General features: G+C 43.2%; 1 protein-coding gene across 1 annotated transcript in view; it reads left to right on the top strand.

Moving 5' to 3' along the window:
• Positions 1-16,374, top strand: part of mei1 (meiotic double-stranded break formation protein 1) — a gene marked incomplete at both ends in the record, with an annotated part of 51,509 nt that overhangs the window by 25,978 nt on the left and 9,157 nt on the right. Inside the window, 10 exons of the mRNA XM_079233549.1 lie at positions 1,297-1,477; positions 3,046-3,196; positions 7,356-7,538; positions 8,462-8,566; positions 8,825-9,014; positions 11,817-11,933; positions 12,788-12,898; positions 14,189-14,355; positions 14,669-14,753; positions 16,002-16,186. Of these exons, the coding sequence (XP_079089675.1) occupies positions 1,297-1,477; positions 3,046-3,196; positions 7,356-7,538; positions 8,462-8,566; positions 8,825-9,014; positions 11,817-11,933; positions 12,788-12,898; positions 14,189-14,355; positions 14,669-14,753; positions 16,002-16,186 (1,475 nt within the window). The remainder of the gene's footprint in view (positions 1-1,296; positions 1,478-3,045; positions 3,197-7,355; positions 7,539-8,461; positions 8,567-8,824; positions 9,015-11,816; positions 11,934-12,787; positions 12,899-14,188; positions 14,356-14,668; positions 14,754-16,001; positions 16,187-16,374) is intronic.

Here is a 16,374-nt window from a genome sequence, read left to right as displayed (position 1 = left end):
AGTTCCCTGGAGGTGACGACTTCATTGGTGCCTGGTGTCCCTTTTTCTTCATATTTTCTGTGCTTTCTAAACAATGCCATTTATTTCGTGCTCTTCCTTCCCAGCTGTCCCTCTCGACCACAGTGCTCTCTGTCTGGGTCTGCAGCCTTGGCCACTTACCCTTTCGGTTCCCGTTCATATTTATCTCTCCTTCTCTTTCTGTATTTCTTCAAAACCCCATTCCCTTCTTCATTTTGCTTCCCTCTCTGATTGATTGGTAGTCTCTGTCCCTGCAGACCTCGCTGTGGCTTTATAGCCTCTGTGTGGTCATGCATCAGTGACCTCTATCCCTGTCTGACATCTCCCTTTTTGTCATTCTTTTCTTTGCTCTGCCCCTGCTCTCTTGCAATTCCCTCATATACTGCATATGTTTTTTTTTCCTCCCTCACACCTCGATTAAAGGTTAAAATTACCTTTTTTTCCCCTTCTCCAGACCTTTCAGAGGCTGCATTGCATTTCCTCTCTTTTCTGTGCCATGTTTCAATAGTCCTGTTTTCTGTTTCCTCGTCTCTTTCTGCATTGTTCTCTTTCTCCTCTTTATATGCTGCATCTCATTTTCCTCTCTCTCTCCAGCTCCCTAAAGACCACCCAGAGATGGAGGCAATGTCTCGGTGCAGATAGTCCTACTCTTATAGCTGTTTCAGAAAAAAAATCTGAATTCCCTGCTGGGCTTTACCCTCCCTTTTGTCTCTTTTGTCTTTTCCCTCTCTTACCATTTCATGCAGTATTGTTTATTTACAAGTATCATTTTCTTTCTCCTCCAGTCTTTCAGTCGTCCATTCGATGAAGAGGTGGAAAGCCCTCCTCAGCATTATCCACCTCTCCCTTGCAGTTGCAGTGTTCCTCTTCGTACCACACCTCACTCCAGTCTTCCTATCCTTTAGGGACCTCATTTATGGAAATTAACATTCTTTAACTTTGCTATATTACATGATGTAGCTTTTTAAAGAATGTTGTAAGTGTGAAATCTGAGTAACTCCACTAATTTTCACCCCGAGATAATTTATTCAGAAACAGCTTTGGCTTGTTGTAGTCGTAAACACAAAATGGGTGAGTAATGATCCTTTGTAAATGAGGCCTCAGGGCCTCTCCTGATGTGTTTTACTTTGTTCCATCCATCTCTTTCACTCATCCATATCCTTAACTATTTCCTCTCTTGTCTCTCTCTCTCTAACGTTCTCCTGTTCTTGTTTCAAGCATTGACTATTAAACCCTTATCCTTTCTGTTTCTCTTCTTTTGCCTTGCTCATCCCCCAGATGTTGAGGAGGTGGAGAATCTTCTGCTATACAACCTTCCCTCTCTGTGTTGTCATCTGTCGAACTGGCCGACTCTGCTGTGTGAATCACCGGGCCTCCAGCTGTGTGATTACAAAGGACCCAGGGCCACCCAGTACTGTCTGGTGATAATATTACACCTCGCCCTGCAGCAGGGAGACAGGTAATGCAGTGCATGCACACGATCTGCACGTCCCACTGGAACACACAGGACAGCATCAAGCAAAAGGAAACATAAACTCAAATCACTCTGGGAATTCATAATTCATCAAGATTTGAAAAGGGAGAGTAGCATTTCATTTTCCAAACATTCTGCCTATTAGAAAGTCAATCTTTGATCAATTTAAAACAGAGTGCCGAAAAAAACGAGTTGGAGTTGAAATGGAAAGAACCCAAAAATAATCCAGCATCAGTGAAAAAGCATTTTGGTATTACAAATTGTAAGTACTAGTGCTGCTGTAGAGTGGTTTTGTTCGATGAGCATAATTCAGTGTTCAGAGAATCAATATAAAGAGTAAAACATCACCAAACCTCTGTTCTTCATGCCAGTGCTCCCGCCCTGTCTGTGTGTAAACTTTTATGCCCTGACAATATTGATATGTCTGTAGGTGCTTCCAGAAATATTTGATGCAGGAAGTAATCTTGAAAATTATATTAATGTTGTAAATATTTGTCCAAGTTTATTAACTGGAGAGGATTTCTTCACAAAGCACCACTTTGCTGAGAGGCAGGCGTTGAGCTCCATCACAGTTTTTGAATAGTCGAAATACCAGACGATATCTTGTGTCTTTTATCAGCTCTGTAAGGAAAACAGCAGGGTTTGCATGTAGCGCTCTCCTTGTCCCAGCGGCACGACCACAGCCCACCGAGGGCGTTCTTAAGTACATATTTTATGACCTCAGAGAGTCGTCGCCCTCTTTGGAAAGTGTAATCTGTCCTTCTGTGGAGCCTCGGCTGTGCATTAGCCCCCCAGGGAAAAGGGGATGAAAGCCTCTCCCTACCACTCTGTGGTCTCATCTAGATTAATGGGAGCTGTGGCCAGAGATTTACATACCGTGGGAGGGCTGAGTGCGTACTCGGGGAGAGGATCTGTGTGCGCGCACATTCTAACTGTCCGTGTTTGTCTATGTGCATATTTCTGTGTGAGAATGAGAGATACCAAGTTTGGGACATCAACGCGGCCCTGGAGCACATTGTCTTGTGTGTGTGTCCACTCGGTTACCCTCACACTGACCGTCACTGCTGAGGTGTGTTTGACATTCAAGCATGTGTGTGTCTGTGTGTTTGTACACATCCAAATGTAAATGTTTATCCACATATACTTGTGTAACGACTCTGCGTTACCCCGTGAGGTCTGGGCGGCACACAAGACAACACACTCGGGATGGGTTAGGAACACGCTTTATTGACGGACTCGGGTACGCTCTCGGCCTCGCCCCTGAGCGCACCTGCCTGCTGGTTTCGGGTCCTGTCGCGCCGTCGCCTCGGCTCACTGCTCTCCAGTCAGCTGCGTCGCACCCCTCCTCCTTCGCTACTGCTGGTTTTTAAACCGGGAGAGACACAGACACCAATTGCACCCAAATGAGCCTGATTATCCCTCATCCCAGCACCTGTTCTCTGAATCGCTCCCCCCCTCTCTCCCTCTGCACCTGTGCATAACCCCGCCCCGCCACCACAACTTGTTACTGTCCTCATTATTGTGTGTGTGTGTGTGTGTGTGTGTTCATCCAGACTCCTCCCAGACCAGACCGTGTTCTCCAGTGTGACGTGGCTGTTGCATTCAGTGCAGGCGCAGGGCAGCTGTGCCCTTCCTCGCTCCGCGCTCCGCTCTGCTCTCTACCTGCTGGCAAGGACGCAGGACAAGAGCCCCGACCTCGACGGGGTAGCTATGATTGGTTCGCTCGCTGCACAGAAACCGAAACACACTGTCACTTACAAAAGTATAGTAGATACGCAGTATCCAGGTATAGTTAAAGAAAAGTTTAAACTGTTTTTGAGGCTTTTCAGTACATGTCCATACCTGGGAGATACCTTTTTACAACAGAATATTTAAAACTTTGGTGGAAAGTAAGGCAAGGCAAGTTTATTTGTATAGCACATTTCAACAACAAGGCGATTCAAAGTGCTTCACATAAAACCATTAAAAGCATCAAAACATAATGCAGATTTAAAGACAGTTAAGAAAACATTAAAACAGTCAAAAAACAAAATAAAAGTAGAAAAAGCAACTTAAAAAATAAAAGTTGAATAAAAGTTGCAGTGCAGTTTAAGAAATAAAATGCAGTAGTGAGATGCAGTAATTGAATCTGGTTCAGTTAAAGGCAGCAGCAAACAGAAAAGTCTTCAATGTGGACTGAAAGGAGCTGAGGGTCTCAGCAGACCTGCAGCTTTCAGGGACCTTGTTCCAGATATGTGGAGCAGAAAAGCTGAACGCTGCTTCTCCATGTTTAGTTCTGACTCTTGGAACAGAAAGTAGACCCGTTCCAGACGACCTGAGTGGCCGGGATGGTTCATAAGGTAGCAGCAGATCACAAACATACTTAGGCCCTAAACCATTCAGTGCTTTATAAACCAGCAGCAGGATTTTAAAGTCAATTCTTTGTTTGACAGGGAGCCAGTGCAAAGACCTCAGAACTGGAGTGATGTGATCCACTTTCCTGGTCTTAGTGAGGACTCGAGCTGCAGCGTTCTGAATCAGCTGCAGCTTTCTGATTGACTTTTTACAGAGGCCTGTGAACACACCGTTACAGTAGTCAAGTCTACTGAAGATAAATGCATGGACAAGTTTCTCCAGATCCTGTTGAGATATAAGTCCTCTAACCCTTGATATATTCTTCAGGTGGTAGTAGGCTGATTTTGTAATTGTCTTGATATGGCTGTTCAGGTTGAGGTCTGAATCCATAACTACACCTAGATTTCTGGCTTGGTTTGAGGTTTTTAACATTAGTGATTGAAGCTGAGCGCTGACTTTCAATCGTTCATCCTTGGGACCAAAAACAATTACTTCTGTTTTATCTTGATTTAATTGAAGAAAAATCTGGCACATCCAGTTATTGATTTCTTCAATGCATTTAGCCAGCCCTTGTATGGGACTATAGTCCCCTGGTGATATAGTTATGTAGAGTTGTGTGTCATCTGCATAATTATGATAACACACTTTGTTGTTTTTCATAATCTGAGCCAGTGGAAGCATGTAGATGTTGAACAGAAGAGGCCCCAGTATTGAACCTTGGGGAACACCACATGTCATCCTAGTCAGCTCTGATGTGTAATTAGCTACCGACACAAAGTATTGTCGGTCCTTCAAGTAGGATTCAAACCAGTTAAGTGCTGTGCCAGAGAGTCCTACCCAGACTTTCAGTCTGTCTAGTAGTATGTCATGATCAACCGTGTCGAATGCAGCACTGAGATCCAGTAATACTAAGACTGAGATTCTGCCACTGTCTGTGTTTAAGTGGATGTCGTTGAAAACCTTAACAAGAGCAGTTTCAGTACTGTGGTGCTGACGAAAGCCGGACTGGAAGACATCAAAACAGTTATTTTCGGCCAAGAAGTTGTTCAGCTGTTGAAAAACCGCTTTTTCCATTATTTTACTTAAGAATGGGAGGTTTGATATTGGTCTATAGTTTTTCATTATTTCGGGGTCTAAACTAGCCTTCTTTAGAAGTGGTTTAATAACTGCAGTTTTTAGGGCTTGTGGGAAGACACCTGATAGAAGGGATGTGTTTACAATTTGTAAAAGATCAGCGGTCATGCAGTGTGAAATATTTTTGAAAAAGTGTGTTGGTAGAATATCCAAGCAGCAGGAGGATGTGTTCAGATGTTGTATAATGTCTTCTAGGCTTCTTTGGTTAATTGAGTGAAATTGTGTCATGATATTTGAATGGATGCTATTTAAAGATGGGGACAACACATATCCTGTGGTTGGTGTGGAGCCACCGACTGCTTGTTTAATTTTCTGAATTTTATCAGCAAAATAGGAGGCAAATTGATTGCATGCCCAGGTGGATTGGAGCGTAGCCGTTACCGACACCGGAGGGTTTGTTAGCCTGTCCACGGTAGCAAATAAGGCGCGTGTATTGTTTTTGTTTTTGGTTATGATGTCAGAGAAGAAGGCCTGTCTTGCATTTCTAAGTTCCAAATTATAATTGTGAAGTCTCTCTTTATAGATACCACAGTGAACCTGGAGATTAGTTTTTCGCAACCTGCGTTCAGCTTTCCGACACTCTCTTTTCTCTATTCTGACCAGCGTGGCATTTCTCCAAGGGGATCTTTTCTTACCCGAGACAACCTTCACCTTAGTGGGTGCAATGGCGTCAATAACTTTTTTAACTTTAGAATTGAAGCCATCCACAAGCTCATTGACTGAGATGCAAGAGAGGCCTGGTGTGGAGCAGAACTTCTGAATAAATAATTCACTGGTGTTTTCAGTGATGTAACGCTTTGTCACAACCTTGGTTTGGACATTTGTGTGCAGGGAGATTGCACTCTCAAAGAAAACACAGGAATGCTCAGAGAGTGCAACATCCGTCACAGCAACCTTGGAAATGTCCAGACCTTTGGTGATGATTAGGTCTAGAGTGTGCCCCTTGTTATGTGTGGGACCTGTTACATGCTGAGTCAGATCATAGTTATCAAGGACACCACATAGCTCTATAGACCCTCTGTCCTGGGGATTATCAACATGGATATTAAAATCACCAACAATGACAACACAATCAAAATCAATACAGATTATAGACAGCAGTTCAGTAAACTCATCAAAGAAGGTTGGACAGTATTTAGGTGGTCTGTAAATGTTGAGGAATAAAACTTGCGTGGAATTGAGAGCCACATATTCAAAGGAAGTAGAATGACCAAAAGACATCTGCTTGCATTGAAGAGACTCATTATATAAAATAGCAACTCCACCTCCTTTCTTATGCGTTCTTGTTTCACTCATGAAACTGAAGTTGGGAGGTGTTGCTTCAATAAGAACAGCTGCACTGTTATCTTGGTCTAACCAAGTTTCCAAGTACTCAGTTTGTGCCTCAGTTTTACATTATTCTATTTAATGTTCTGTCCATTTAGTCATCCTAACAAAGTGAAATCCTTGAGACGTAACTAGCGACAGAGGTTTAATACAAGCACATGAAGGATTTCATTAAGATGAAGATGTTCAAAGCGTTGTTTTTTTCCTGTGCACAGAGAACGAGAACAGCGTGTACTGGAGCTCAAGTTCTGCGTGGTTTAATTTGGAAACCGTGAATATGAAGGACACACTTTACCCAGAGTCAAAGCCTGACAGCTCATATTCATCTTTTGATGCAAAGTCCATATTCTGCTGTACGTGATTCAGCAGCAACTAACATTAATTATAGCTTTCAAGACAAATTATAGCTACAGGACAAATTACGTTTTTCAAAAATAATTCTTAATAGCAGTGTCCGAAACACTTGATTGAAACCCTGAAAGCCTCAACACAACAGCAAAGGTTTTGGGGGTGTCTCTAGAATATCAAAAAAATTATAATAATTTGTCACTTTGTCATTTGACATAATTTTAATGGAATGTTCGCCCCGACACATGGCAATGATACAGAGGATAAGAGATTTCAAATGGCAAGGGAAATTTGTCCTTTACGCTGAGTGGAACAGTAAAACAAGTAGCCAGACCAGAGCTCTTAAAAGCTGAACAAGCTAAAGTGTGTGTGTGTGTGTGTGTGTGTGTGTGTGTGTGTGTGTGTGTGTGTGTGTGTGTGTGTGTGTGTGTGTGTGTGAGACTTCAGCATCACACTGGAGCACTAAGTCGGGTGACCTGCCGATTGCCAACGGGTATTTCTCACACTGCTGAAGAGTATATACGATGGACATGTATAAGCACTAGATTACAGGAGACTTCCTGCTGTGACTGACGGCTCGGCCTCAGTGGGGTTTTAGAAGCAGTCTCACATTTTGGATTTAATTCTTTTTCAAAAGTGCCAACTTTAAACTTGTGTTAGTATGCTCATCACAAAGAAAGTGCTGTAGCTTATTCAATCTTTCTTTACCAACCCACTCAAGGCTTCTTTGAACTGCATCAGCAAGGCACTCTCCTCCCGCCAAAGCTTCCCCTCCCTCTACATTCACCATCCTGCACTCCTCCACTTCATCTGGCGATATCCAGATCTAGCAGAGAAATATGGGCCCCTGGTCCTGGAACTTTGGTTGACCAAGCAAGCTCAGCACAGAGATACAGAGCGGACCGTGGTAAGGGGACAAGTGTTTCTCTTCTACCTCAGACTCACAAGTTTTCTGACCCGCCACATGGTTTGTTACACATTTGTGAAGCAGTCATTGGAAACAGTTTAGAAAAGGGAAGGTATACATAGCAGGTGATTTAATGAACCATCTGTCAGTCAAACAAATACCGACGTGAGTCGGAGGAAGAGCAAAAACATCCTTTCCTTTTTAGAAAAACCTTTCTTTAAATTAAGAAATACTCTACACTTCAACTGATGTTACAGCTTTTGAAAAATGGCTCTCAAAAGTTACTTTGGTGACTGGGGGGAAAGAATCGGTCATAATCTGTGTTCACGTTCACTCATTGGAGTCAATAGACTCGGGACCTGACGCCAGTCTCCTAAAGAGACGGGGCAGTGGTGAAACCCATGTGACACAGAAGCAGGAAACCGACTCAGTGTGCCGTGTTTCACAATTTAAAGCTAGGTTGAGTAATGTATTTTAGAATTAGTTTTTGTTATTTTTGTATAAATTCTCTTTACATCCCGAACAATAAATCAAATGCTGTGCCTGTCCGCCTGCCTGTGCACTCATTGAACGTCACCAGAGTCCATCACAAGCTGCTAGCTTGTCAGCTGTTATTACTAACAATTGCAGACATTTTAGTTTTATGTTCATTGTGATCATTTTGGGGGATCTGCTGAGGAGGGAGGCCTGAAGGGTGTTTGCCAATGACAACCCTCGGCTGGGTTTTTTGGTTGGCTAATTAAAATAAATTGCTTAATCCCAATTTTACCCAACCAAGCTTTAATTTCACTTTAACAGAGTAACTGTTAGAGTTGCATTATAGTATGTGTTTTTTAAATTCCCTTTGAACTCTCACGAATATGCATTAATGATAAGTGGTTGGATTTCATCACTCGGCACAGAAGACCATTCAGGAGAAGGGAGAAAGCCATGCAGACGAAACACAGGATCAGGAGCCAGACACGGAAACTATGGAGCTGCTGACTCTGATTGAGAAGTACCCAGCTGTCATACTGACCCTCCTGGTGAGAGTATTTAAGTTAGCCACTATACAGTGCAGATACTTTTTAAATGCTGCCTTATGTGTAGCAATCTAAAGCGGTAATAAGACGTGGGTCTCATAGTTTGTGGAGAACTCATATTTGTCTTTAACCTGTATTCGGTGCCGCTTCAATGTTCGGACAACATTGGTACACAAAGATATCCTCAATCAATCTGTGTTCAAGCATGCGTCTGTCTGACTGTCTGTCTGACTGACTGACTGTCTGTCTGACTGACTGCAGGACATGGTCTGCACCAGGGAGGCCACACTGTCGAGGCGAGCCCTAGAAGTGCTGGAAATTCTTATCCGTGGTCAAAGAGACTATGAGGCTGACTTGTGTGCCGATCTTAGGCCAGCCCTGCTGCAGGCATTACAGAGGCTCAGCGTGGAGAACATGGGCCACGGGCTTGGACGGGGACCCACTGCACAGGGTAAGAGACATAAACACACAGAATATATTTATCTTTAGAAGTATTGGAGCATCCCCAGAGAAAACGTATTTTGAAGTAAAAACCTTTGCAGAGCCGTAGCTCAAGTTCATTGAAATGGATGAGATGAGATTTTCAATAATGGAAGATACTAGAAATAATGATGCACTGTAGTGTGACAATATTCACATTTGTATGAGGTGCCAAGTTTTGCTACTTGATAGATTTTAGAGTTTGGACCTCATGCCTGGCTGTAAGTACTAGACACATTGCTGGCAGGTGAAAAAAAGAGGCTGAAGAGACTGGAAGAACCTTTTGCATGTCAACCCTGTCCCCAGTAGAAATGCTGGCAATAAATATAATATGTGTGACAGTAGGATTGGAAATTGCCACTGAAATAGTATTGCAATTTAACTTTTTTGGTGGAATCCAAAATCAAACTGCCACTCAATAGGTAACTCGGTTTTTGGGCTGGTGAGTGAAGCAAATCTAGCAGCCACTCGCATATTTTACCAGCATTTGGCTGGTGGCTGCTTTATTTCCAATGGCAGACCAAAAGCATGTAAATTGCATTAAGGAAATTTGTCGAATTTCAGCACATTAATTGGTAATTAATGTGCTGAAATGAGAATGTGGTAGTCTGTTGCACGCTTTAAATTTCTCATTTTATAATTAGAAATCAAGATTATCGGAATGCTTTTTTTTTAATCCTCCAATTATCATGTAAACATATATTAATGCTCAACTCCACAAACTTGATCTGAGTAAACCTACAAATGATAGACGGCAATTGAATAATGATATGAAAATAACAATGGCCAGACACAGCAGTAAAACATCTATAAAGTCATGTGCATGGATTAATAGCTCCATTGGGCACAATTTTCTTTTGCAACATAATGGAAAGCTCTTAGTTTAATTATTCCCACATGTTGTATATTTAAAAGAATACCTATGTTGATTTATGTTTGTTGGGTCATTCTCTGTGCCAACATTTTCTTTCTGATGGTGCGAACAACTGTTCAAGTTAGAATTAATTAATGAAGACATAATTAAAGGTGGGCTCATGCCGGTCACAAAAGCGTACAGTAACTATTCACCCTCTTACACTGTTCAGACACAACAGAGTTCATATTGGAGTGAACTTGTAGTTGAGCTAAAGGACAGTTCATCGATCACCAAGTAAGAATGCTAATACTACTAAATGTCATAGCACTACGGGCCATTTATAGGGAGCAAATGTGGCATGTGCTGGTGTTATTTATTTGAGCTGTTTTGCCAGGAAAACTTGGTTTAACCTAAGTGTAATCACAAAGTCTTCCTTGGAACTTGGTTGTTTTTAAATTGAAATGGAAAACCGGTCCCAGAACACTTGTCACTTCTGATTAATGTTGGAAGGGAAGAACCATTAATCTCCCGTTAAGACGAATCCTCCCAGCATCTTCTGTCAGTACAGACTGTGGGAAATAAGAGACTTGTTTATCTAGCTGACTCCCTTGCATTAAAGTGCATGTTATTGATTTAGTTTGAACAGACGGTAGTATCTGTTTGCAGGAGGTTGCTATCATATACTGGTTTTGTATTCTTGTGTATAATTCAGAAGAAAACAGTGTCCAGCTTTGTTTCAATAGTTTTATTCCTACATTTCAGTATTCAGATAGTATAAACTAAGCAGGGGAAATGCACATTTTGGAAGACATTGATTGAGTTGGACGATTGCAACCTGTTGTGTTTTGTTAGTAATGTGCAGTATTTGTTAAATTGTCTCATAAAAGAGACAGTGTACATGTTTACGGTCTGTTTCCATGTTTACAGTCTGCGACAGCATCTGTGGCATCGTCAAACATCAGACAAAACTCTTGTAAAGAGATCACAATAATGAGTTTCTTCTGAATCATACATTTGACAACAGTTTAGTCAAATGATAATACAGTGATGATCATGACATCACTATACAAGCTACCCTGAAAGTTAATGATTATATACTAATAAGGAGATGTGGTGAAACTTGTAAAATGAAACCTTCTAAAAAGTATATTTTAAATACTGTCTTGTCCAAATAAGGTCAGGTTTGAACGCTCCTGATGGGGTTCAATTCCCAGACATGCTGTGCAATCCATTCATGCATTTCTGTTGCTATTGGTCGAGGTGTCTGCCAGATGGTATTATTATGTCTGCATACTTGACCAGGTTAATGAGCACAGCTGAAGGGCACGACACCAGGGTGCCAGCTGGGGATTCAGAAACTGTTGCTGTGGTTAGCCTCTGCCTGCTTTCTGCTCATCACAGGCCCGCAGGGGATTACAGGCCGTTATCCGTGCATGCGCTCCAGTTCAGCCCACTGTAATTTGCATTAATATATACTTTAGACGAGCCTCTAATGCAGAGGCATTCCAAGGGGAGACATTTTAATGTGATGCACTACAGTGTGAAAGAAATGCCTGATCTTCCTGCAGCCTACTTCTCTCCTTTCACTCCGTTTGTATTCCCTCAACCTGATCTGGATTCAGAGCCAGAATATTGTCATTTAAAATGTGCATGCTATTTTGTTATATTTCTGGCAAAGATGTGCTTACTTCTTCTTGACTCTTCTTGATGCTACACCTTGTTCGTACCCTGCAAGATTCTCTTCTGTTGACTCTATTCATTCACCTCACTGTCCCTTTTAAGTTCGCCTTCTCTCTCCCCTGCAGCACTCTCACATACTTTTTACTTTCATGTACATGTAATCAGTCTCTGTCTCTCTTTGATCTCCTTCACGTTTATGCTTACTGTCGTACTCTGTTACTTTCTCTCTTTGTTTAGCAGTGAACTCACTCCCTCTGGTGCTGAAGCTGCTTTGTGCGATGCAGGCCAGTGACCTGCCTTCCTCTTCCACTTACAGTAAGATGGATGGAGTGCACTTCAAGCTGCTCTATCACGGTGAGTTCAAAAGGTGCTGCTGGCCGGTCACACTGAGGGAAACTCCCCACAGACCTCATCTGTTCGCAAAACACAAACCCATTGTTTACATGTAAGGCTCGCACGCACCCTACGTTTGAGGCAGAAGATGTTTGCTACTTCACAGCCAGACACGCACACAGATGTTGTCTGTCACGCAAAGGCACTCACTAACAACACACGCAATGCATAGAGTGCTCTGCTGTTGTGAACACAGACTACTTAAACACCCTTCAGTATGTTCCTCACTCGCACAGGCACTCAACTGCTACACAGACACACAATCATCTAGCCACAGCACTAAGACACAGCTCTCCATTCAGCACGTCTGTTTTGCTGCCGAGTTCATCTCACCTCCCTCCATATTCACCTATATTCCTTTCTAAGTGGAGGCATCACTCATTCTTTATTTAATACCCTCATCAACAAGGGAGTGCTCGCTGCTGATCTGCAAATGAAAATGCTGTTCAGAATTTACGAGACATTTCGTCTGGCAATTTATAACTCTCAGCGTATTATGATTAGAATCACATCTGCATTTCTTCTTGCCTTGGTGTCAACACGGCCTGATCCCTCTGTGACTTTGTGTTTTGATTGCATTAGTGGAAGTCATTTTGTGTGGGTAGTTACATTTTCCAGCTTCATATTTGCACTGGCAGATCAGATTAATTCAGTCTTTACCGACCGGCAGGAGACGTGACAGGCAGGACATGTTTGTCATTTTTGTGTCTGTCATATCGTGTCTCAGTGTGTCTCTCTCGTCTTTTTAAGAGCACTGCAGATCAAATACCAAGTGAGGCATCAGACTTGAGTGTGTGTGTGTGTGTGTGTTCCAGTGAGTAATATAGCAGGGAGGTTGAAGCCTACCGACACAGAGAGCCTGCTACCTGCCCTCAGCTACCTGTACTGCTGCCTGAGTCTGTCCCCAGCACACTGCACCGACAGAGGTTAGAGACACTTTTCTTCTTGTCTCTTTATCTCCTCGTTTGTTTTTTACTCCCTCCCTCTTCACCCACTACCTCTTTCTTTCTGTATCTCTGCTCAAATATGTCCCTTTTTTTGCCCAGTTTTATCAGAGGCGAGAAGCTGACCTTGACAAGCGTGCACTATTGAGACACAGAGGAAGGAAAAAGTAAACACGCTGACACCTGCTGTAAATACGTAGTGGCACATTGTCTTGTACACTTACAGTTACACCATCAAGTCGGAGAGCTTCTCACACATTTGCACAAGATCCCGACAAGAGCTCAGTGTTATGTTGTGGCCTTGCTAAACATGAATACGTGTATCGCATAGACAAAACCACACATGCACACAGAAACATACACTCACCCACACAGTAACAGGGTCAGTAGAGATCAGAGATCTCAAACACACACACACACACACACTCCCAGAAGGGTGGACACTATCAGTTTATTTTTTATTTTTGCACATACTAGAAAAATACCAGATCAGGGCTAAATAATTCATTATACCAACAAAAAAATCCCTCCTGCTGAAACCTACAAAGCCGATGCAAAATTAGAACCAACGAGCCAAAATACAGAAGAAATAACTTCACAGTTGGAGATAATTTATATGATGGAATAATTTACAGTGAGCTGCAATCAACAGGCAGAATCAAGGCACCAATTACACCAATACATCAATTATTTGATGCCATTGATTTTGTTACAAGCTAATTAATTAAGAAATACAACTCATCAGAGGTCAGCAGCAATGAGCTGGTTTGTAGTAAATAAGGCGAGGCTAGCGGCCAGAGAGGGAGCATAGCATGCCTTTGGGAAGCAAAGCTAATTATGCCCAAAGCATTGCTTTACCGCTTCTGCTGGAGGCTACCTGCATTCACCATCTGCTTCTTCATCACTAGTGGTGAGTTTACAGATACTTTAGTTACTTCAGCCTCAGGCTAGAAGTTCTTTCAACTGCTGCTTGTATATTAAGTCAAACCAAAAGACGTGTGCACATGATGTGCACATGATGTGCGAGTGAGTGGGTGAATGTGTGAATGTGTGCCTGCGCGCGTGTGATTGTGCCCGAGTGTGTTTTAAATGTAACAAGTTTATCAATTTGTAATGTTTCACAGAAATGTATGTGTGTGTGTGGTTGCCTGCAGTGCAGTGTGTCACCATGCAGTCATCCAGACCAACTGCTATTCTCTCTCTCACACACACACACACATCCAAGTGCAAATCCCATCAAAGTGTGATGACATAGTGCTTTGTCCTCCCCAGCTGTCTCCGTGCTGCTCTCCAACAGTGGACTGATGGACCAGCTGCAGACTCTGCTCTCCTCCTCCTCCTCCTCTGCTCCATCAGCCTGTCCTCCTTCAGCCCTGCTGTGCTGCAGCCATCTACTCCTGTCCTCCCTCATTACCTTGCAGCGCGTTCACTCTGCTCAGGTACACAGTACAGCGCAGCTCTGCTCTTATCACAACTTCCGTAGAGAACTTAACACGATCAAGGGCGAGACATTGAACATGCAGCAAATGGAGCATAGACTCAGATCTGAACACAGAATACAAAACACTATTTGGATCTGTTCGATACTCATCACAGCTGGCATGTGGTACAAAACAATGCACTTTCTTCTCTGCTCTCTCCTGGCACTGCAGAGTTAACACATTCTAACTGGCAATGATATGTTTTAATTAGTTATCGTTCTGATCTCCCGTCTCTCTCTTGTTCTTTCTCTCTTTTTCTCCATTATGTAAGGTCCCAAAGAGCGTCAGCTGGAGTCTGGACACTGTTGTGCAGCGACTCCTTGTTCGCAAAAGAAACACAGACAATCTCTTGCTGGGTAACAAACTCTGATTTCTAATTTGATGATTGTTTTTTAAAAAGACTGACAGTCGGTACCAAAAGAGTTCGTCAGCAATGCAAATGCGTTGCTTAAAGCAAGTGTGTGTAACCTGAGAGCACTGAAGGGGTCGTGTGCTCGCCTCCCGTTTCTCTTCTCCCCCCAACCATTTAGTTTTTGTCCTCCCAGTTTTCTGCATTCTCCTAGTCTCTTCTCAGCTTGATCCTTTCTGTATTTGTGTTCTTCTCTATTTTACTCTGTCCAGGGCAATTGCAGACATTAGAGGGTTTGTGAAACCAGACACGTCAGTAGAGTTAGGAATTGGAGCTTGGCTGGCATCCCCCGATTATTGCAGCAACTGTCCATATACTGTGTAAGCTTTAGGGTGGACTAATGAGGTTCACTTCCAATTGGTTTCCCCGTACTCCTCCAGCACAGGTAGAGTGTCTGTTTGTTCATGCTTTATCCTCAGAGGAGTAAACCAAACGCTGAGCATGAATTTCACACACTTTAGTTATATTAAGTGGCCCACATCTCGCTTCACCACTCGGAGACAGATCATCCCTGCTGCTCCTGTGTCTGTGACTGTCAGCCGGATAAGTGGCCTGTCAGGGTTTGCTGTGATGTATCGGCTCCCTCTCTCTTTCTTTCTCCCTCTCCTCACTCAGCCTCCAGCCATCCCTCCCTCCCTCTCTATCTCTATGCTGTGTCTCCTCCCTCTCTTCTGCTGCCACTAATTGAGTCCTCCCTCCCTCAGAGAGCTCTAATCTCAGTGTACATGGCATTAGTGCCATTCAAATGGCTGGCAGCCCTCAGTTTGGATCCCTCTGTGTTTTAGCAATCACTCCGGCCGTGTCTCTCTCTTTATCTCCATCACGACTTTGGTCCGTCAGTCTTTCTGACCTTCCTTCAACCCTGTCTCTCACTGCCTCACACGCTCCATCTCTCTCTGTCACATATCAGTTCAAATGTCCCTCAGTTCCTTTCAACGGTTCCCTCTGCCTCATTGTATTCCCTCTGCTTCTTGCTTTTAACATCTTTCTTATTTTTTATTTCAAACTTTTCACTTCCCCACCTTACGGTTCTACCATGCACCTGTTTCTCTTGTGGCCTTGCCCTTCACTTTTTTTTTCTTTTCATCTTCCTCCTGCTCTCTCCTGTGTGTTTAGGCATTTCATCTCCTCCCTGCAGACATTAACCAGTCTTCGTTTCTTCCCCTTCTCTCTTTCTCTCACTCTCTCTTTCCAGTCAGCTACCTGAGGTTGCTGCAAGCTCTCCTTGATGCTGACCTGTCATCAGCAGTGGTGCGTCTGACCACCGGTCCCGGCCTGGTCGGGTCCAAACCTCTGGGGGTCGAAGATGGTGCTTTGTACCCGCTCGGCTCCAGAGGAGCCCAGTGCCTCTCAACTGCTCTCAGCGGACTTCTTTTGCAGGTTGTACTACTTTAGACTTTAACAACTTAAATGTACTTGGGGGTATTGATCTTTGTGTTGGCGTGTGTGTGTATGTGTGTGTGAAAATACGTGTGGGGCATACTTAGGTGTGAAAATGAAACTGAGAAGGAGATTGAGGGAGAAATAGATTATTGGAGACAGGAGAGATGTTCCATTAAAGGGGATAT

This window comes from Taurulus bubalis, assembly GCF_910589615.1.
Source record: "Taurulus bubalis genome assembly, chromosome: 17".
NCBI lineage: Eukaryota > Metazoa > Chordata > Actinopteri > Perciformes > Cottidae > Taurulus > Taurulus bubalis.
This window is presented reverse-complemented; position numbering and strand designations above follow the sequence as displayed.